Consider the following 22942-nt stretch of genomic DNA (forward strand, 5'->3'; position numbering starts at 1 on the left):
TGGTTTGCTTCGACGTTTCCTCGCGCCGTCAGTTCAGTTTGCCTTTTCTCTTTCCCAGTGCCTTTCCCTTAAGCTTCTCTTTTGATATGATTTCAACAATCAGAGCACAATGTGTTTGTGTGTTTCGTTTTGTATGTTAGTCACTTAAAAAATAGTTTTCCCGCCGGGAGCAAGTTATGCCGCTTTGGGAATGGGGTGTCAAAGATGAACAAAAGATCCTTTAAAATCTCAAAACCCTTTTCCGGAGGGAAATGATGGGTTGAAAATCGATGGATCATACTCAGCAGGTAGGTTGCGCTCGGAATGGAGCTGCCACGAAACGACGGAGTTCACGGGTGGAGGCGCCACTATTTGGTTGCATGTGCAGTGCTTATAAGTGGCAATCTTCAGGAACCGACCCGAAAAAAGGTCGACTCCTTGCTGGCTCTTCGTCGGGAGGAGAGTCAAGGTAAAAAAAACACGATAGGCTCATCGCCGTTCGTTCTCTTTTGGCTAGGCAGCACCGCGTCGTCAGTACAATCCGGTGTTGGCGCGTACCGGAGCCGGTATCTTTGAGAGACCCTTGTCGAGGCGCCGAGGCGACACGACCGACGCCAGATCGCGACAGTTCGACTGCGTCCCTTCGGACGTGTTGGAGAGCGTACTCGCCCGCTTGGACAGTGTGGACGAGTGGGGCTTCGCGGGCGATCCTTGCCGATCGTCGGCCGCCAGGATCACCTTCGAGCGATCGAGATTCCCATTGCTGTGCACCCAAGCGGTGGTGAAGTCGTCCACGAGCGACGGATGCGTCGTACCTTCATCCGGAACGCTCGTTTGTGAAACGAGACGCCGCATACGCTCTACAATCTGCGTGTCGTTCGAGCCCGAATCGAGCGTTTCCTTGATCTGCTGGACGAGCAGTGCAACCGGGTCGGCGACTCCGCCGGTGGCCGATTTGCTCGGTGAAGTGTTGGCGGAGTTGTTCGCGGACACCGGTTTCATCTGGCGCCGGCCGGTCAGGGTACGCTCGGCAGCCAGAGTCGACCGGACGGGTGAATTGCGCGTGAACGGTCCACCACCACCGCTGGGTGCCGGAGAAGCGGCCTTCCCAGTAGCCGGGGAGAACGTTTGGTGTGTCAAGGAGGGACGCTTCTTCGACGTCCTGCCACTCCAGGTGTTGGTTTCTTTTGCCGCTTCGCTGACGATGGGACCAGCGGGTGCGCTCGGTTTGCGACCGATGCCCGATTTGCCGGTGGAAGCCTTCGGGCGCAGCTGCCCTCCCACTGGCAACTCGTCGGTAACCGTCGAGTGGCCGGTGGTAACGCTGCTGGTGCCACTTTCCGCACTCTCCTTACGCCGCGGCGCAACAGGGGAGCGCGGGATGCGTGTGTTACCGGCACCAGTAGCACCACCGGCACCAGCGCCGAGGCCTGCCGTGGGCGTAGCCAGCGTGCTGGTACGGTCCAGTATCCGATCGGAGAAGCCCGTCTTACGCAAACCGGTCGCATTCGCAATGTCCACCGTGATCTCGTCGTCGTTCACGTACACGCCGTAGCTCTCGAAGCTGCCTGACGCTGGGCCCCCGTTCGTGACTGCCCCCGTTACCGCCCCGTCCGGGCAATCGATCAACGAATCGTGCTCCTGCTGGCAAGCGAGCGCATCGGCGAGCCCTGTGGTAACTTCATCCGAGACAGTCGTCAGCTCGTCATCGTTGTTCGTTTTGGTCGAACTTTCGTCCTCAGTTGGGCTGGTCGTATGCGAATCGGAAGTGGTCGTATCGAGATGCGCTGCGGAAAAAAGAACAAACATGTTGTATTATTTAATTTAACTACGACAATGTTTTGCAGGTTAAGAAAATGACACCTAAAGTGTGCTCCGACTGTTTCACCGGTTTGTGAAGAGGTCACATTTCCTTTGCCATTCCTTTTGGCAACGTGAACGTTTCAGTTCGTGCTTAGAAGAAAAAGCTAAGTAGGCGATTATCGCTCCTATAAGTTCATTAGCAAGCATTTCTGTTCCCCTGACATACTCGCACACACGCGCACACACACACACACACACACACACGCACATCGCGAACTGTTAATCCTGCCTACTTAGTTTCACATACACTTTCCCCGCTTCCGCCACCCGAGCCTCACCATTAGTATCTGCATCTTCGCTCGAGTGTTGACTGTTGCTTCCGAAGCCTTTGCGCGGCCCACCGTTCGCCGTTCCGCTGGTACCATTCTGAGCACCCTGGACCAACCCAAGGCTGCGGTAGCCTTCGTCGCTGATTTCGCTACCATTGTCGCTGACGCTCTCGTAGCGATTCTTCTCATCCTCGGAGGATGCCACGGATGTGGCGGTCGCCACCGCCGCCGTCGCGGTGGTAGCCGTCAGCCCGGCATCCTTATCACATTCAAAGTGCACCCCAACAGTGGCAGTGGCCGGCGTGCCAACCGGTTTTCGCTTGCCTTCCGCCAGAATTCTGCGCGGGCTCGGTGAAACCGAGCGACGGGCGGTTTTCATCGGCGATCCGGGCGGTTGCAGTTTATCCTGATAGAACGGCAGAGGGATGGAGAGGAAGAGGGAGAGACCTATGAGTTTCGGCCCTCAGGTCCTAAAAGCATACCCCGAAAGTACCTGATTTTCCACCGACGGTCGGCTACGCTGGGCACTGGGACTGCGGCTACGACTTCGGGCGCGCGATGGAGGCGACAGGGTGTTGGTGTTGCTGGCGCTGCCTGCATTGATCGGCGATCCGTTTTGACCGGCGCTAGCCTTCCACGGCGAGCCGGACCTGTAAACGCGAAGGTCGAAATGGAAAAAGTGGCGCGTTTTACTTCTCGGAACCAAGCAGGATATTATCCGTGGAAATCCTACCTGTCGTAGTGGACCTGAGCCTTGTGCAGCTCGATACCGTTGGCGTTGGTAGTTTTGGTGATCAGTCGGGCCGAGGCGGACGAGCGATGCTGCGAACGACACCGGCAGGGATCGTGCTTGTCCAGGTAGTGGGCCAGCGTGTCCCAGCCTCCTCCAACGCGGACCATCACGTGCGAGCGAAGAATCTGGGATCGGGATAAATAAGTCATTTTTTAAGATGATTAATGAATTGTGGTTATTTTAATGACCTTCCGACAAGACATCGTTTGCCTTGGGTTGGCATTCGGATGTTTCTGCAAAAGTCACCATCGAATGGTTGGTTTATGCAATCTGCTGCACTGCCACTGCAGCGGAACCAAGCGCATTTTCTGTCACGCTGCACTACGATCACGCAACCACAGGCTCGATCGCCTCCTCGTTAATTGCATATTAAACGCTCCATAAAGTCGATACCATTCGATTTCATTCAACTTCCTCCGGCGCTTCTTTCCGTGCGAAGAAAGCACGGCGGTGATTCATAATCATCCTCAAGACGAGGTCGTTCACTCAAATCATCTCTCGAACCGATAAGCGATCAATGTTTAGCTTCCCCCGTTAAGTAAAGGGACGGTACGGTCGATCGATCCGCACTCTCGGTCACGCCGCGTTGGGCAGTGCACAAATATTGGATCGGTTGTCCAACGGCATGCGCGACCTATGATCGGGTTTGCCCATGATAGGGTCGTACTAGAAACGTCAACTGGCGAACGAAAGATTAGAACCACGCGTATCTTATCGCATGTTATCGCCCCACGAACTGCTCATATAGCGTTTCAAAATCACTTAAATCGTCCGCGAATGACGAACATTAATGACACAGTTACTAATAACAAATTAATTACAAAGCCTCTTTCAATCTTAAGTAGAGCATTCTTCTTTGTCTTTATGAGTACCGTATCTTTTTGTTATACATATTCAAGCTATTTTAATACTTAAATATTAAGAGACTATATTTCATTTTCAAAATATTGAAATAGGTTAGTTTGCTGGGTGAGTTTTGCAAACATTCACTCATTTAAATGATTGATTTCTAAAAAAACTGAGTTTTCTAGAATCTTCATTATTGTATCGGCAACATAAAATAATAAAAGATATTTAAATAAAAATATTTTAAGTTGAAAGCTACATTTAAAAAACAGTAGAGTTTATGGATGGAAATTAAAGTCCCAAACGATTTGTACGCTGGTATGTACTGAATGATTGATTATGCTCAAAACGGCACATTCTGGTTCTTTTCAACATATCGTTTCATGTTATTTATCATATCATCATATTTTATCATATACTTTCTTAGTTATGTTCCACTTGTAACTGTTCATGTTTTAGATAAAAATAATATCTTTTGCTTATCAGTTAACTATTTTTTACAATGCAAGACAAAATTTATAAGAAGGAAACATTGTCTAATTTTGGTGCAACTTGCATATTCATGTATTTTATGAGTGGATAGAAAAAAACACGAATGCTGTTCAAGGAACTCCCGTTCCACTACCGGCTGGTATTCCTACGGCCCTCGTCAGAAACGGTATCAAATTAAAATCAAAAGTACGTCCAAACAATATGAAAAATAACGAAATGGTAGTCGCTTATCTTGCGGTGAAGCAACATGCATTTTAGCTGAATGAAGTTGACTCATAACACTCCGGGCGGAGTAAACATTTTATCGTAATGAAGGTGTCATTTTATCGGCCCTGACGAAATCACTGCAAGCGGAAGAACCGATGTAATGCAACATGGGCTTGGGAGTGGGATGTGATAACACGGCGCGGCGGAAACCCACCCCGACAGGAAACGGGGACAACAAAACGAAAAAATGAAATGAAACCGTGTCATGGAAATGGTGTTAGAATGATGAAGAGGTAAGGCAAAAGTCCTCCTACGGGTGCATTAATCTCCTTGTTGAGTTGTTTCCTTTTACATTTACACATTCCATCTTCATCGCCTGATCTTGAAGGGATCAACCTCGCCGGTTTTCGTCTGCATTTTGATAAATTCTAGGAACAGAGTCTTGTTTGACGTTAATCCGATTGATAGAACCTCCCGTGCAGGTACCTACAAGACGACGAGTGGTTCAACTATGGCGAACAAAACACAAAATGCATTCCGAGGTTTAGAAAGAATGCACTCCAGCGTTCCCACCAACCTACGTACGGTTCTCGGAACGCCTGTACACCCAGAAATGTATGCACACTCCGGCTGAATAATGCAGCGTGCTTCTTGGGACTAGGGTCTTAAAAGGGACAAAAGAACTTTGGTGATCGTTCCAAGCCGCTTCCAGCGGAAAGCCACCGGTGGGAAAGGGAAAATTATTCTCGAGCCCCTTTGGAGTCTTGGTGGAGTGAGTGTGAGAACTTGTAGATGTAATTGCGGTATTGTCGGTACATCCGGAATTAACACATTGAGTTATGAATGAGTAGTCGAACGGCATTGTAAAGGAAAGTGGTGTTAAAACTAACCGAAAGGGGAAATGAAAGTGCAGCTTTAATAGCCATATTATGTCCAGTCGGGACTTGAACCTCTAACAGAATATCTCTAACATAGAGTATGACCCTCTAAGTATGACGTCTTCGTGTCTTCATACAAGACACCCCTTTCCTCATCGCAGTTCGCCCGGAACTCGTTGTATGATTGTTCTCCTCCACCCCCCCAAAACTTACCCGCACGAAGATGAGCACTTTGGTATCGCCGATCCTGTACTTGCCCTCGGAGACGCGCACCATCGGGAACTGCGACGGGCAGGTGCACTTTTCCACCAGATCTCGAACCTACGGCGGAAGGAAGGGAAGCATAATTAGAACCGGGGTCATTCGATGCCGCAGACGCGATAGCGATAACATTGACCGGGAAGCCTGAAGCTGTCAGGTTTGTGTCTACCGGAAACAAAGGGGGTCACAGAGCTAGAAATTTGTGCGTGCGCTTTTCTCGCTTTTACGACGCGGTGAGGGTAATGAGTGATGTGTGTCGGTTCGTGTCCCCCGTGCCAAGGGACAAGGGGAGGGCCGGTGGTATGGGCGAAGCGTGTGTGTTTGGACGTGGCCAACTATTGTCGTGCGCTAGATCTAGCTGTAAAATAAATTTGCGGCTCGTAACAGGCAACAATGGATGGGCGGGGAGATATACTGAGTCCCTCGCCTCTAACGGGGGCTTCACCAACAGGCTGGTTCTACTCGTTTCGGGCTGGGGGTGTCTTGGGACCCCTTGCGCAAAAGAACTACGCAAAAAACGGAGGGAAGGCAACGGACGAGGGCTAGATCCAGTAATCAGCATGTGCGCGGCAGCATATACACATCTCGCCCCAGACCGGCCTATCTTCGCCCACGCGGGTTTTTTAGCTGTACAGGCTGCTAGCGCTGTTGTGACCACGGCCGGTCGACTTAAGCCGCCGCCGATCGCCTTTGCCGTCGTTGGAGGGGGTTGCCTTTTTGCCAGGCCACGAGCCCCCGGTTTTCTGGTGCGCTGGCGTGATGATGGTAGGCCTCCGAGAACCGCTCCGGGCCGAGACGAGGACGAAGAAAGCGTACGATCGGGGTGTGGACCGGGTGTCGACGGGGACTATTTGGGCGGACGGAGTACCCGGGAGGCTTGTAATAGCAATAATAATAACCATTATCACCATCAGTGTATCAACATCAACATCATCATCATCATCATCATCGTCGTTGTGGTCAGCACGGTAAGGGCGACGGTGAGCCGCCGTATTGCGCGACCTGTAGCTTTAAGCCGGGTAAGGGTAAAACCCACGGGGTCGAGGAGAGGTAGAAAAAGCCGATCTCTACAAGAATGTCGTAAGCGCGCGCGTGCGACTTAAGCAGCCAGTCTCCCTTCCGCCAGAACCTGTTCGAAGCGGGGATGGGGTGAAGGCAAAGGGGAGCACCGCGGAGAGACTTCGATTTAATCACCCGTCTCGTGTTGCCTCCCCTCCGCCACATTCCACCCATCCGGCAGGCAGAACACTTCTTTTCGCGGGGACTAGAAGACGTGGAAAGCCGCCCAACCAACCACCTTCGTTCTTCTTCGTTCGTTCTTTGGCTGACTTCTAATGGCCGATCGGCGACCACATTTGCATGCTCATGCCATGATCTGGGCGAAGGGGGATTTGTGTGTGTGTGTGTATGGATCGCGCCGAGCACCGGCGGATGATGATGGTGGTTGGGAACTATTAGCGAAACTCTCTATCCACTAGCGAACCACACTTCCTACACGTTTGCGTTTTCCTTTACCGTTTGGTGCGAGCGGCGGGCCCTCCGTTTGGCGGGGAAGAAGAATGAGGATAACATGACGGTGGCAGTGGCGGTAGCGATGGTGGTGGTGGTGTTGGGACGTTGGCGGCAAACGATCGTAGCCATCGGTGGCGCAGCCCGGTGACAATTATCCTCGTCCGATCGATACGAAACGGAATCGCGCAAAACCAAACAATCCCACGAACCGATAATCCGCCGTGAAAGTGACGGCAGAAGGCAGCGGGGGAGGAGTGAGGGGGATTGGAAAAGAACGAGAATCAATTTTCAACTCCGACGAAGCATCGGGAATCGCTAATTTGCGCACGGATTGGGGCAATAATATTTATATTGCGATCACCAATCAAATGTCCAATCGAGGGCGGAATTGAGATGTAACCGGGTGATCCAATCAACGTGCGATCGCCACCGACATTCACGGCGTGTTCTTATTTGGAAACTTAACGTTCTGCTGCGTTGGGTTTGAGACCGTTTCAGTTCTTCTGTACTTATTTAAGCTGCTTGTTTTTAAATGATTGAACAAAGTTTGTATATTGCACAACAGAATAGTTTACCAGCGTGAAATGTGTCAGCTCATGGCACCAGCCTACTATAATATACTATTCCTTGGGCTGACTTCTTATAGCCTACTACAACGTTCATTGTACTTTTCACATCCCTAGGGATTTTCTAGAACAAATTTGGTGTGCCAACACAGATTGAATAGAACTCTTTTACGAAACACATTGTCGAGGCAAATTTTGGCTCTTCAATAAATTTTTTGTCCCTTCTTGAGCAAACTACATCACATACCAACATTTCAAAGAGAAAAGAAAAAACATTTTTAAATTGGCTTGTTTTCTTCGTTCTCAAAAAGGAGCGAAACTATTTTTACACGGTTTCATTAATTAAACACTTTGCGGTACTTATCAATTTTCAATTGATGTCTTTTACTTTATTTTTGAGTGTTTTATACATCTGTTTTGTTTGTTGTTTTTTTGTTTATCTCCTAAAAATTTGTTTAGATACACCGAAGCAAAATTCATTTCCAAATGATTGTTTTCAAGAAATCAAGAGTTTTTAATGTGTGTCACTATTGTACTGCATACAATGTACAGACCATTTCCAGGATTCAGTATCTTTAATCGTGCACCACTTTGTTAAACAGTAGAACATGTAAGTTTAATTATGATGATTTCTTTTACCATTTTTTCAACGATTCACAGCACAAACAATTGGGTTGAAATATTTTAACATTTTTTTACACACTGAAAAGCTAAGTAGAATCGCGTCTTATGTTTTTTCTTTTACTTTTATTGCGTGTCCAGTTGATGAATTCAAGTTATTTGTTTTATTCCGTTTGTGAAGTGATGAAATTCAAAGGCGTGAAACTGAAAAAAAAACACAGCTCAACTGTGAAAATTGAGTTGTACAGCAATTCTTATGTTTACTCTGTCAAGCTACTGAAATCACAGGAGGACAACAAAAAACAACCCCTAAGAGTTGGCTAGAAAAGTGACAAGATTGCGTAGCGGAAAAAGAGGCTGGCACGTTTGGCGAGCAAACAACAATCGCATGAAATCGATTCGGGTGTCCAAACGTTTGCCAACGGTTTGCTCAATTGTTCAACCCGGCCAAACATTGAGGGCCCTATTGTTTGCCAACGCGTCTTCATGCGCGTACAACAATGTACTGCTGGCTGCTGCAAAGAGCGGCCCGCTTGAAAATCACCCGAAGAAGGCCAACCGGGCAACCCTACACTTTCGGAAGCCGTATCGTTCCAGCGCGCTGCTTGTCATGCTGTCAACCGTCAAACGGTGCGTGTGTCAGAGGCCAAATCCCGTGCGGCGGATGAGGTTAAAAAAGGTGGCGGGTGTTGTTTGGGGATGATTTCACCACTCAACCACCACCTCTCTCCCAGCGGCAGCTCGCATCTGACGGCAAGGTCGAAGGCCCTTGACACATGTTGCATCACCTGCTGGTGAGGATAAACACCAGCTCGAGGAGGGCAAAGAACAAGTCACCGTCCCTTCACACGCCGAGCCTGGTTGGCCAACGACAGTGAAGCGGAAAGAGATATGCGGGAGTCTTCCCATGGTGACAATCGATGACCCCAACGGCTGGATAATTGTCAAATTGATTGTGTCCACACGCGGTGACATCAACCGACTAACGTGTAATGTAGGAAAACGGTAAGAGAACAGTCTCAGTTCACACTTGATCTCATGCAGACTGGATAGAGTTACTACACGTACAAGGAACTTCAAAACGTAAGCATCCCAACGTCGATGGGCGGGAAGCGAGGTCAGTCCCGCTTTTGTCAGCTTAAAGCTCACGCGATCTTTGCATCCGTCAAACCTGTAAACCGCCACTCCATTGCACAAGGATGTGCTAAGTTGAACGGTTGACAAAACCACAAACCCATGACACAATGGCCCCAACATCACGCACCGGTGGAAGGGTACGACCCAAAAAGACGTGCAGATACCTGTCTAGATGCGTATGCGCTATGTCCTTCTGAGCCTCTCCGGAATGTTGAAGGGCAGATTGTGCAAGACAAATGCACAACCGTAGCGCAGCAGACAAATTGATTTAAATCTCTCCATGCAGGGCAAAGGGTTGAAAGGGCTCAAGGTGAACGCGTGTAAGAGAAGTCGTGAGGGTTTTAGTCCCCCCAAAAATTGGGCCGATCCAAAAAATTACTCTTTGAATTGGTCTTCTAAACTGTAGCAGGTTCCAAGGTATAGCTGGACGAAAGGGGTTTGGTGGTCTACGAAGTACAAAGGATCCAACAGGATTTTTTTACGAAGAACTCAGACACATGTCTTAGGTCATAGGCTGTATATTTGATATATTTCGAACGGTGTGGTGTGGATTAAGAGCGCAGTTAAGGTGCTTACCATCTCGTCCAGGCTCTTCAGATCGTTGGTGACAATCTGGGGCTGCGGGCCGTACATCAGCATCGGCGACTCCGACTCGTGGTCCTCCTCCTCGCTGTCGCTGTCGTACAGCTCGGTCTCGGTGCCGGTCGATACGCCCGCGCCGGTACCACCGTTCTCGCCACCCTCCGTCTGCGTGCCGCACCCGACGCCACTGTTCGCCCGATTGTCGGCCGCAATTTCCCGATCGATCTGGCGCTCCATCTGGACCAACATCGGGGCAAGCATGCCTGTGGACGAAACGACGAAACGTGTAATGATAGTTTTTACAAAACCCAAAGCGCAATGGGAATGTTTTCCACCGAGGAAGCCACCACCGCGGTCACGCTAATGACCGATGTGATGTCACCGCGGGCCCGGGCGGGGCCGGGTTTTATTTAAATCGAATCGATTTCCACCACCGGCGCGGGCTGCTGAGTCATCGTTATGCGGCCACCAAAGCCCGTTGGCCTGGCGGCACGGGGACGCGTATCCTTGTCGGGGACCTACCGAACTTGGCACCGCGTCGGGCGACCTCCAGCAGGCACAGGATGACGTGTTTTTCGTTCTTGCGCATTATCAAATCGTCCGTTTCGAACAGCAGACACTCGAGTATTTGAAGGCTTTTCCTGCGGCAGAGGAGTATGAAGGAGAAAAGAAAATCGCATTAGAAAACACTGATTGGAAAATTGTGCCCAGGAAGGAGAGGAGGCATCCGGCGAGGACGCGGAAAGCTTCTGGCACGCCATGTTATGCAGTATACGATTGCAGGAATATATGCAATCGAAATGGGAGCAATGGACAGGTCCTTGGCTAGGACGTGGTGTTGTGCGGGGCGATGTGAGGTGTTCTATTTATGGAGCTCGATGCACTTTTTCTGGGTCGACACCGCTGGGTGGTGGCGCCAGTGTCCAGCACTTCCAGGGAAAAGAGGGCAAGACATAAACCTACCTGCACCAGGTGATGAAGTTGGACACGTTGTCCCGGGCGAAGAAGGTGCCGCTCTTGGCCGCGGCCAGGAAGTGCACGTTGCCCATGTTCAGGATCGGCCCGGCCAGGCCGGATGTGATCGATTTCGTCATGGATTTGTTCCGCGCCATCCGCCGGGCGATGTACTGTTCGGCGGCCACTCGGACGTTGTTGGCATGCTGACGGAGGGTTTTTTTTTGCGGAAAGGAGATGTAAAAGGTAGAGAATATTAATCACCCCCATTCGCTTGTGGTGTGACTTTAAACCGAGGTAAGTTGGGAACTTTTTTTGATTTCCCTCCCCTGCCCACTAGCCTAAATCTTTGGTTCGATAAATTAAAACATACTTAACAAGTCCACACGCCCGCCTCGACGGCGATTTATAGGTGGTGGACCGTCAGATCGTGCCCGATCGAAAGGATTACCAAAGAAAAAAAATAAAGTAAAACGGGACGGAAGGGTAGGTTTGGATCGTGGTTCGAACGACAGATTACTTGCGCTCCTCGGTATGCAAGTATCGACGGTTCGTACCCGTACGGAATTCTTAACGAGCCCGCGGACGGAGAAATGCCGTGACGAAGGTTCGGCTCGTTCGTCGCTGGTGTCGGTGCGGATCATAACAATTTTCTTTTCAAAGCTCCCCTGCTCTCTTTTGTTAACTACCCAATCTTCCTCCTCTCGCTGCCGCATGAGCAATGCGAACGGATTGACGTAAAGCGAAGTGAATCCACGGCAGGAAGGATTTGTGGCATAAGCAAATGTTTACATGCTGAGCGTACGTGTGTACGGGTTCGAAGTGTCCGCACAACGTGCCGATGATTCACCGGTGGTGAGATCGGACCCCGTTTGCCAGGAAACGAGGTGTTGAGAATATTTTAAGCCATCCAGTAGAATGTAGGAAGAAAAAGGAACCAATAAGATAGACGAGATAAGGATCTAGTTCCTGGAACTGCTCGTTTACTTTTCAAACGCTATACATAAATAAGTTCTTTGGCGTGGGAAACATATGATTTTATAGACACTGCCATAGATTAATAATCTTGCTCATGTAAAGTGTTTCAAGCTTTAAAGCAACAACCAGTTCATATCTTGACCCACAATCTTGAAACATCTCTTCAAGAGATGTAACTATACTCTTAGTAGCTGCCATCTTGTGAAGGAAAAACTCTACACATGTAAATATTTTTTTTATATAATAAAGCTTCAATTTCCTTTAAAAAACAAAACAATAATAATCTTGCTCATATTCCATATTTTAATAAGAAGGATTTGTTCGAGTTTCTTGTTAGACAAAAAATACACTAGGAATATTTTCAAAATATGTTTAAAAAAATTGAGAGGATAATCTGGTTCACAAACTTCTTATACACAGTTTAACTAAGTTCGGCTCATTTTATACGAACCACAAACAACATTCAATCAAATCTGTTTGTTTTAAAGAATACAACAAATTAAAAATTATTGTGGTTTTATTTAACCATCGTAAGTAAAACATAATCTTGTTTTCAATATTTGGCATATTAAAGTTTGATGACACATATCGAAAATTATGAAGTTTGAACTACTTTTAAATCAATTTCGATTTCGGAGTACAAATGAGTAATTACTTGGAACACCCAAGAGTTGTATTACGCAATTTGTTTCATTATTTGCATTAGATTATGTTTTTCTAATCAAAAATAAAATATACAAAATCACGATAATCGACTTTATATTTATCATAAAACACACTAAACAATACATTTGTTTTGTACATAAATGTATGTTTTATATGTATATTACAACATTTTCTGGGACCGAATCTTTAACCAAACTTTTTATTGATGAAAACCGAGTGATTTTAAAAACATTCATCGACTAGTTATCCACCATAACGTATTGTGAAATATTTTTTTGTTTTCCTATAACTCACCATTGAGTATGAGCAAAACACTATTTACCTCTAAAACTAAATTTGTTATCTCGCAAACGCTATTTGCTACAATTTTTATTTTTCAAAATTATCAAATAAATGTTATCTTGCAAACTTATCAAATTTCATACCTCTTTTTCTATGCCACGTTGTTTCAACATCTCATGCTCATAATCGCTGTGGCTATTGATTTTGCTATGAGTAATCAACAAAGTTTTCGCATGACTGCATTTTGCCGCGAAATAGTTAAAAATATCGCAAACGTGCCGGCAAAGGCGCCGCTGCATGAGCAATCGCAAGCGTGGAGAATTGTGGAAAACCCCTTGCGAGAGCAACAAAAAAGACACACACGAAATCATTTGTTTTCCACGAACAACAGTACAGTCGCGTGCCGAAGGCCGAGAGAAAATAAATTTAAAAAAACCAACTCATTGGATGGGAAAACGGTTCGATCGAGAACCGCGGATATCGAATAGGATATCGATCGCGCTCTATCTTTCAGAAAGCGGATCACTCCACCCGATTCTAGTGAAGCAAACGGCGAGCGTCCAAAAATGGCGATCTCGCATTGGGGAGGGGTTTTTAAATATGGACACCGGAGCGGTCGCACCTCCGCAGCCCTTAGAACATACCCCGCCAGCGCCAAAAAGGATTGCGATTCGTGATTGCGTGGCGCTCGAGCCGATTTTGCCCGATTGCTTATGTATGAACCAAACCCGGACCGCCCCATTAATGGTGCCATTCGGTGCTCCGGATCGGGCCCAGATCGGTTTGGACATGCCCCGGGTGGCCAATCGCTTCGAAGGGTCGGTTCGGGGTCGATTGATTTGTTAGTTGAATGAATTCAAGCTCCGTTTGTTTTTTGTTTTGTTTGGTGCCATTCCGACGACATTTTTGGAAACGGTTCTCGTCGGTTCGTGTCGAGAACGCGGGCCCATGTTTTGCTCTTCCGCCGAGACGCGATAAGATATCGTGAAACATTTTTGCTCGGTTTCACGCCTTCACGCAGCTGGCCGAAGCCGCGGCTTTAAAAGCGTAGCCATCCGTCGTCACTCTTCTTAGGCGCTTTTCCGAGTGCAAATGGTGCTGCAAAAGAGTTAGAGAGAGGCCCTTCAAAGGAAGCGTTGTCTGCAAACGGTTTTGGTGCAGCTTCCTTTCCCTACAGCGACGAGGCTTACAACAACTGTGGCCATGCACACCGGTGGTCAGTTTATAACGAAGCCAAATTGGCCAGAAGCAGCCGCGGGCAACTAACGCGTAGATGTCGTTTATTAGGGCGGCAAAAAAACAAACAAATGGCGTGACGAATACAGCAGCGTGCGTCCGGCTCCAAGCACCGAGGGCGAAAAAGGAAAACTTTGGCTTAAACTTTGCGGCGATGGGCCGGACGTCAGACACGAAGGGCCGTTGGTGGTTGGTCACGGCTTTGGCTGCATTTTATGTGCAGCCACGAAAGGGACGGCTAAAACAAAAGCCGTATGGAAAAGTCGACTTCATTATCGCAATTATATGCCCGCTTGCCCATTACTACCTCGACGTCGATGGCAACGACAACGACGACGACGACGACGACACTAAGCTGCATTATTAGCTGCACAATAGGTCCGCCCATACACCCGCAGGCCAGCGTCATCTCACCCGCCAAGGGGGGGAGGGGGGGGGGGGGGGGGTGGAGGGAGGTTGGCAGAGCCTAGAACCGAAGTGCGGGTTTCGAGTGCCTTCCCAAACAAGGAAGTGTCGTACTCCGGCGGGTCCAACAACCATTCCGTGCTTCGTCGCGTTCGCACACGATGGAATTACGACGTTGGTGACCTTGGCTTATTTGTCCCCACCATTCCCAATTCTTACCCATCCGCCCCCCCCCCCCCTCGACACCGCTCGTGGTGGTTCGTTTCCTTTCCCGTCACGACGCACTGCCATCAACCTTTCTCTTCAGAACGGCCCGGTAAACGCAAAATCGTGACACACCGTGACCGACGGAGCTGGAAAATTGATTTCGTTGTTTGCTTTCGATTTCACGCACCTTTGAAGGGCCTTCGGAGTGTACGTGAGTAGCGGTTTCACCCGGTGCGAATAGGAACGTCTCTAAGGGATCGAAAGGGGACGTGATCTAACGGCAAAGGGTGCGGAGGATCGCCACACGACACACGCGCGGGGGTTACGATCGCTTTGACAACTATGACAGAGAATGGAAAAAAACTAAACTTCCACGTCACAGAACGATACCACACCAGCGAGTCCAGCGAGTCCGGCAGGTCCATCAGGTTCAGCACACCTACGCGCCTCGTATGTGGTAGTATACACCGCGGCCATCTCCGGTCCACTCGCGGCATCCAGCATCCACGGTCGACCATCTACTACCTCCACTGTCAAATGGCAGCACTCGATCGAGTGTGTGATGAGAGTCGCACAGCGACAACACGACGCGGAATGACTTTTGACAATAATGATGGCCTCTCGGTGCCGCTCGATGGGAACGACCCCCGCCTGGGGTAGGCCAGGGGTCGCATAGCCTGGGTGTTGCGGTTTCGGGGCAAGCACTCCGCCGACGCTGCGGACGCTGGATACATCAGCATCGTATTACACATCGCTTTGTTGAAGTTTATTATGGAGATGCGAGATTGGTGGTTAAATCACAAACGACGCGAACCGTTCGGTCAAAAGGTCCCCATCCGCTGGTCATGTTTGCAGATGTATGGGGAGATGCATGACACTCGGACGCTGCGGACTCCGCGGAAGATCTTTCTATGATAGCCAACGGGAAGGAAGAGCGGGTGGGTTTGTGTACGGCGATTGTTTGTGAGCGTTTTTTTTTCATTTATCTATTTACTTAGCTATTTATTTACCCATCCTAAGCGGTGTCAACAGTCGAGGGCTCTCGTTGATTGATTTTGAAGATGGATCGAAACAAAAACGAGCGACTCGCATTAGAACGTAAATATGCTTTGTTCTTTTTAATTTTGTTGTTGTTTTTTGCAACATCGGAAACGTTTTAGCGGCCTTTCGCAAGCGTAAAGATCAAAGTAAATTGTCCGAACACGGGGAGAGGTGGATGGCGAAAGGTGAAGCCACACTTCGGTGGGCCTAAAAGGAGACGCATTAGAACATCATCTAAACGACGCAGAAATTGGAAAGTCAAAGTACCAAAGCAAACTGTCCAAGCTAGATGTTTCTAGAGTGAATGTAAAATGTTTTCCCCGTTGCAAACGATTATCGAGTGTCATTTAAAAGTATGATCGTGAAATTAATTATGTGCATACTAACGGTCGAATTAAAAACCACCCCCCCGGGAAGGGGCAGTACCGTGGCACGGCACAGAGTATAATCATTCATCGCTTTACGACCGCCAAAAGAGCTCCCACACTTAAGCGATCGGCGATCATCGGGCGACACTTAAACGAAACGCGATCGCTTCATCGATCTGGCGCCGGGTCGGATTTGGTTCGGGTTCACACGAGCAGAAAAACAACGAAACAACTTGAAAAAAAAAAATAATGATAATAAAATTTTAACGATCTGCACCACCTCGAGACGCAATGGCGGCATTAAGGGTTTAAAACAGTTCGTCTGGATTTTGGGGGAAAACAAGGCACGGTGGATTAATATTTACTCCCCTTCTTAGAAGCTCGTAAAGTAAAGGTGAGCGACACAATTCCACTTTTAATGGGCTGGGATTTCTGGATAGTTCAATGAAAAGGCAGCAGATATCTTTGGGTTGATCTTGTTGCCCGGTAGACCACCGACAAACCAGCAAAACCGAACTCCTGGAAGTGGCTAATGGAACGAGTCCTACGATGTGGGCACATTTTATAACTCCTTGCCAGCTTAAGCTGTTTGATAAGAAATGCTGGACTAATTATATAGAGGCAGTAAAACACAAGTCAGTGGTAAATATCTACACACGAGATTGTCTAAACCATCGATCGTCGATGGCTAATAGCCCGTAGCAGCTTTCAGGAAGCTTGAGTTAAAAAGCCATCTCTCTTGTCTGTCAATGTTGGCCGAAAAAGAACCAATCTTGTTAATCGCAAACCGAACCGTCCTTGTGGATAGCATTTCGCGCATTTCGTCTCGGTTGCGAGTGCGGCTGTTCTGACGTTTCTCCTCGCTTTTAAAGTTCAAGGAACTCGCGAACCGCTTGGCGAGTGGGTGCCCGATTACACACACCCCGAGATGTCGTTCGGCCTCGGTGGCCAAAAATGGCTCGATTGATAAATGTGTGACCGGGGCGTAGAAGTTTGCCAAGAAGCTTGTGAAGCAAACCCTTGAGCTAATCCAAGCACTTCTAGAAGAACCGCTTGCAAGATCGCCCAACGTTTTAGAGGCGAAGTGTATTCAGAACTAATAGAAGGTTAAATTAAGTAATGGTCATATTTTAGACATATTCAGTCGGCACTCTTTCAAGGAAAGTATTGAAGAAGGAAAACGCAAATCAGACTGGACCTCGACTGGAATTTAGAGTCAGTCAATGTTCTTACAGAGGAAAGTTTTGAGAACGCCACTTCGGAACCATAACCCTGCTGGATCAATGAAATACTGTGGAACGACGTCGGGCACATATAGTCTGAGGCCTTGGGCGGGATCGGTTTTTGTTCCCCCGCCCGGCCATTTCGACGTGCAACTCAATTGAGTCCAATTCAAACCCCGTTTTCAAATCAAACCGGCAGCCCAATTTATTCTTCCCCCCTTTCTAAAACCGAATACGGTCTCGGAGGATTATGGGACTATTTTCGAGAGATCGGCGAGGAGGAAGTCTGCGGCATGCAGTTGCAGGCAGTACCTTCCGCTTTGGCGAGCGGGGAAAACGGAAAATCCAATCCAACACAAGAACCGGCAACGCAGCTGCACACAACGGCAACTGCCAAGATGGAGTTTGCGGGTTCCGAGGGAGGGCAATTCCGAATGAAGGTTCTCCGCCAGCCGGTTGATAGAACGATGTCCACCAGATGTGGGAACGGCGAGGAAGATGGTTCCCGGGATGGTTTATGGTGGTGTTCCTGTTTGTGCGACCCCGTGTTTCGGTGGGAGAGGGAGGGAACCGCGTCGGGGATTCATAGTGATGCTGTTGTGCCAGTTGTTCTAAATAAATTTTCATTCGTAGTCTTCTGAGGACTAGCCGGCCTAAGCGATACCGGACCCCGGGCATACGGTGGGCGCATTCCAAGTGCACAAGTGCGACCGTTTCTGATGGTTGGAGGGAGCGAAGGGGCCGGATACCCAAAAAAAAAACAACACACAGAAGATCTAAAAAAACACATACACACATCTCAACATTAAATCCGGTGGCAACGATCGGCAATGCAATCCCAATGCCCGCATCCCGTCGTCGTATCATCATAAAAGGCAAGCGTGCGAGCGAGCGAGCAGCTCGAGAACGTTAGGCATCGTCGTCCGAGTTCCGCAGACATGCTGAAGCTGATGCGCCAGCCTTCTGATGTAGCGCTCGCTGGTGATAGTTGGGGAACTATTTTTAGGGAGTGTCCCACCATCATCGCCCATATCCCAGCAGTTGCCCTCCGTGTGCAGACGTCGACGTGATCGGAGTCACACCGAAGAGTTTCTTGATGCTCGTAATTCTTTCCTCCTCCCGCAGAGTCGGGAGATCTTTCGATCCCGCTACCAACCCTACCGCCGCTGCTTCTCATGCTGGGGAGTGGATAAGGTTTTCGGGTACGCCAGGGCACACACTTCCGCATCCTCCGATGCGATGCACGCATAGTTTGGGGAGTGCGCAAGTCTAGGCGACGTGATACCGTGCACTTCTGCGGCGACATAATTGTGATTCTATTTGCGTGCACACGTTCTTACAATCAACCTTCTCGGCAACCACAGCTTGCACATTCTGCACTTTACGCACGACATGTGATGACGTATTTAGAGCGACGAGTGGCGACTGCACAACGCATAGCTCGAGGTGGTCGTACCGGTGCATGCAGTCCTAATCCATTAGCTTGCTAGTTTGGGAACTCGTTGAAGATCTTATTTTGAGCCCAAAATCGCCACTTGTTGTCCTGGGAGTTGCACCTCACCGAGCGAATCAGTGAGAGAGAAAGAGAGGGTAGCAACCCCAGGGTTAGGGAAACAAACAGAACGCTTCCCGCCAAATAAGGAGCCACGCACCAGCTCGAGGCGATGCCGCGAACATACACACGCCACCGTCCAGAGTGTGTGTGTGTGTGCGCGCGTCCGTAATCACCAAACACCCCAGTGCGGTGGCAATAGAGAATGATTCAACAGGTCGTCGTCGACATCGACGCCGTCATTTTGCAGATCACGGTCGCGGATGGTCCCGAGCAGGTTCGAGTGGCAATTTCCTTATCCAGCATCGTTCGCGTATGTTTGGTCGTGTACGCGCGCGCTGTCTGACCTTCTCTGCACGGCACGTCGTACGGCGCCAAGGTCTCGGCGTGATACGGGGCGCCAATACACGATCTTCCGGGCTCGGGGAGTTGGTGTTGCGCAGAGATCAATGGACTCCCTGCCTCACGAACCTTGTTGTTGGTGGTTGTGTTCTAATGGGCTTCTCTGCCAGAAAGCCCCCCGGAAGCTGGGTAAGCCACGATTCGGAAGTAGCGCGCCGAGTGTCGCACCGCCGAGTGTGTTTATGACATTAATTTATCTTTATTCTATCTCGCTCATCTCAAACGGTCCGATTCCGATTTGGCATACACGGAAACACCGCGGAAAGTATGCGGGAGGAATAATTAAAGAGTCGATAAAATATGTGGTAGTTTCTCGAAAAAGGAAAAATCCGACCGATCCACAATCGAACCACTTGCCGAAAAATCAAACGGCAATTTGTCGATTTTCGACGTTGCCCCCTCGAAACAAGTTCCCAACCAGCAAAGTGTGTCGCTCTTGTCGTTTGTCAATGAAAGCGAGGGAACAGAGATTCCGATAGTCCAAAAGAAAAAAAGCCAAATCCCATCCCCATCCATCGTGGTCCACGGCAATGGAGAAGCTCTAGCGCTACTAACAGTGCTTAAAAACAAATCGTTTCGCGGCAAACAAAGTGTGGGTTCGAGCCGGTTGTCTCCGCCGGTTGGAATGCATCGCAGTCGTGGGGTTGAGAAATGGCCTCAAACTTAGGCCGGGCCCTGGAGTGCCAACGGGATCCATCCACGACTAATTGGTGTTAATGTGTGCAGCGCTTCTAATTTAACCCCGAATCGGACGAACGTCCGGGAGATCCCTTCGAGTTTCTTCCAATGAGTGAGGGGAAGGGGAATCCAATGGTTGGTCGGAATGTCAAGAAGGCGGAAAATTAAACCCCACCGAGACATTCCAAACGCAACACGGCCCGGTTACGGCTGCAACCGAGCCGCTGCAGGTTCTCCAAAAACTGTTCCCCCAGCGCAGCCCTTGACAATCAATTGACGTGGAGAAGTGAGCGATAATTTAAATGCGCGCCACCGTGGGGGTGTTCAATTGTCGTTGGGTTCGTTTCCCTCGCCGAGGGACCCCCGTGCCCTCGTTGTTGCTCTTCAACTCCAAATACGGATTGCGCGAATAATGGAAATCTCCTGCAGGGTGTATGCTGGCGAAGGGCGCTGTACCGTGCGATCCGGAATGCAAGTTATCTTATTATAGCAGCACAATTACGTTTTCAACAACCCACACAACACATATGCATGTAAATCGAATATCAACTTGAAATAATCGTACTTCTATGCAATATGATTGAATCGTAAATGATGCTAAAATAATGCCTATACGTACAAAAGTGGAGGCGCTAACCGTACATTGTTCAAAATGTATATGTTTAGTCGTATATTTTCTAAGTCGGCATCATATACGACTTACGATATACATCAGCCGTACATTGTTCGTATTTCTATACGTATGCATAAAGAAAATCGTATTACATTCTTAATCGGCATCATATGCAACAAAGAATATACATTGCTCGTACATTGTCTATGCATACTGCGATTCCGATTCAAAATATACTAATATGAGATTCAATTTATTCAACTTAATACGACTTGGTGTTGTGTGGGAATGCCTTAAAATTTAAATATTCTTGCTTCCTCGCCTAATTTAGTTTTGTTTATCGTGTTTGGTGCGCATCAATGCAAAACTGAATTATTAAAAATAAGAAGGTGTTTTTTGAAGTTATGTTATTGTGCCTTTTCTTCAAAACCAGATACTGTGAAAAGAGTTAATAAGTACGGTTTGGGGCTGGGATTCTTCATATTGGTCTTTCAGCGTAAAGCCAAACCGTCCGTCATTACAAAGCCAAACACTATTTAGTGGTGACAGAATCCGGATTCGGAAGACTCAAAGATTTGATCCCTTGACGGATTCTAAAGGATTCCAATCCTTGGAATCCATTTCATTTGACGGATTCTAATCAGATTTGATTTTTTAGTTTTGGATTTGAGTCAGATTTGAACCATTAAGGACTGGATTTGAGTTGATTCAGCTCTTATGGCACTCGATTTGATTCAATTCAGCTTACACTCGGTAGCGTGGTAACGTAAATAATAAAAAATACAGGATGAATCCCTATTTTTATTACAGTATTGTATAAATTAATAATATTAGGGATACAAATACCTTTTCAGTAATGTTATGTGTTTGGTTCTTTTTAAAGTTCACAAGGCCCAGGTACTGATTTTTAATCCTTGACAAGATTAATAAATTACATGCTAATAGGCTACATTTTAGAGTGCGCATTACGCTCTGCAAAATGCTACAATAAAAATACCTTAAAAATATCCATTTCACATAAAATTCCACAATATATATTTAAAAAGGAATGACATTACGAAAAGGTCATATTTTTATTCCTCGACGTGGCAAGTATGACGTCTGCATAGCCATTCTGTCGGCACCCTCGAAGGACATCTCTTCATTAGTCGGTCCATAAATACCGTAACCCTCTTACACTTTTGGTAAAGTTCCGGCGAAGGACGGTTCATCTTGGTCAATCCTCTTAAAACGGCGTCATGGATGGAAGCAACATTTTCGGAACATAAATTACAATCCTTTATCGCACCCCGATCGGGAATGGCCCCTTTCCTTGCGTTGCAAAAATGGAATGATGGTCAGTAAATGCAATCTTTCGTTAAAGAAAACCAACAATCGAATAATAATGGAGCGGTTGTTTCAAAATTATCAGAAACAGACAAGTTTACATACAATCGCCACGGGGGAAGCAATCGACATTTAGTATTGCAACCAAATAGTGATGGATTTATCCCACCCTAGCTTTTCGCAAAACTTACCTTACAAAGTGCCACGCCCGTGTCAAGCCGGTCCATAAAGTTTTCCACGTTGATGCGCAGGTCCGGGTACATCGTGTTGAGCCATTCGGCCAGATCCTCCCGCATCGCGTACAGATACTCCTCGCTCGATTTGAACGGCCGGTACGGCCGGGACTCAAGCAGGACGGTGTTCATGTTGCTGCCGGTACGGTTCCTTCGAGGTTTGGTAGCTTTTGTTGTCAGTCCCCAACCACGTCCGTCTTGGTTCGGAGCTTAGTCGGTGTTGTCCGTGATGGATCTCCCCGGTTGACTAGTTTCCGCCGGTACGCTTGGTTGATCCACCCCCTTTTTACAGCTCGGGAACTGTTCTTATCACCACTGAAACGCGTAACGAATGTTTGTTGTCAGGAAAGCGTCACTTTCCGTCAGGCTTCCGGTAGCCTAGCAAATTCGTTTATCAATTGGATTTTCATTGAGAGAAAATCTGTAAAGAAAGAAGAGCGGAAATTATGATAAGCAAAAGTTATTTATTTAATTGAAAAAGCTTAAAAAAATACAACCAAACCCTAAGAACCCTGATTAATCAGTAGAATGAGTGGATAGAATGATCAACTGAAAGACAAAAAACTTCAATTCACGAAAGAACAAATAAGGAACCGGGCGCAAAGAATCAAAACCAAACCAACCTTGATAGTTTCCAAGGTCGACCAGGGGTTCGAAAATGAAAACTAATTAAAAGTGAAACGACCCAACACGGAAAACGAAGCGTCATAAACAAACCCAACGAGGCGCAACAAGAAATGAAGGAGACAAAACAAAAGCGAAAAACAAAAAA

The 22942-nt window shown here is 47.9% G+C and overlaps 1 protein-coding gene across 1 annotated transcript; it reads right to left on the reverse strand.

Annotated features, from left to right (window-relative positions):
• Positions 1-426: 426 nt before the first annotated feature.
• Positions 427-22302, reverse strand: LOC131286835 (GAS2-like protein pickled eggs). The gene is made up of 9 exons (XM_058315837.1): positions 22129-22302; positions 10970-11166; positions 10529-10647; positions 10001-10269; positions 5541-5648; positions 2845-3029; positions 2605-2761; positions 2121-2517; positions 427-1766 (listed from the first exon to the last, which is right to left on the reverse strand). The coding sequence occupies exons 1-9, from the start codon at positions 22300-22302 to the stop codon at positions 511-513; spliced, it is 2862 nt and encodes a 953-aa protein (XP_058171820.1). The 3' UTR covers positions 427-510.
• Positions 22303-22942: the final 640 nt, after the last annotated feature.

The sequence above is a fragment of the Anopheles ziemanni genome, chromosome 3 (assembly GCF_943734765.1).
Source record: "Anopheles ziemanni chromosome 3, idAnoZiCoDA_A2_x.2, whole genome shotgun sequence".
In the NCBI taxonomy this organism is placed as follows: Eukaryota; Metazoa; Arthropoda; class Insecta; order Diptera; family Culicidae; genus Anopheles; species Anopheles ziemanni.

Bases quoted from the DNA above. Each gene is read 5' to 3' on its own strand.
- LOC131286835 (XM_058315837.1), bottom strand. From the start codon at position 22,302: ATGAACACCGTCCTGCTTGAGTCCCGGCCGTACCGGCCGTTCAAATCG. The intron at 10,270-10,528 runs GTAGGTCCCCGA...TTTCGTCCACAG, and splicing joins CCGACGCGGTGCCAAGTTCG to GCATGCTTGCCCCGATGTTG. The intron at 5,649-10,000 runs GTAAGCACCTTA...CTTCCGCCGTAG, and splicing joins TGAAGAGCCTGGACGAGATG to GTTCGAGATCTGGTGGAAAA.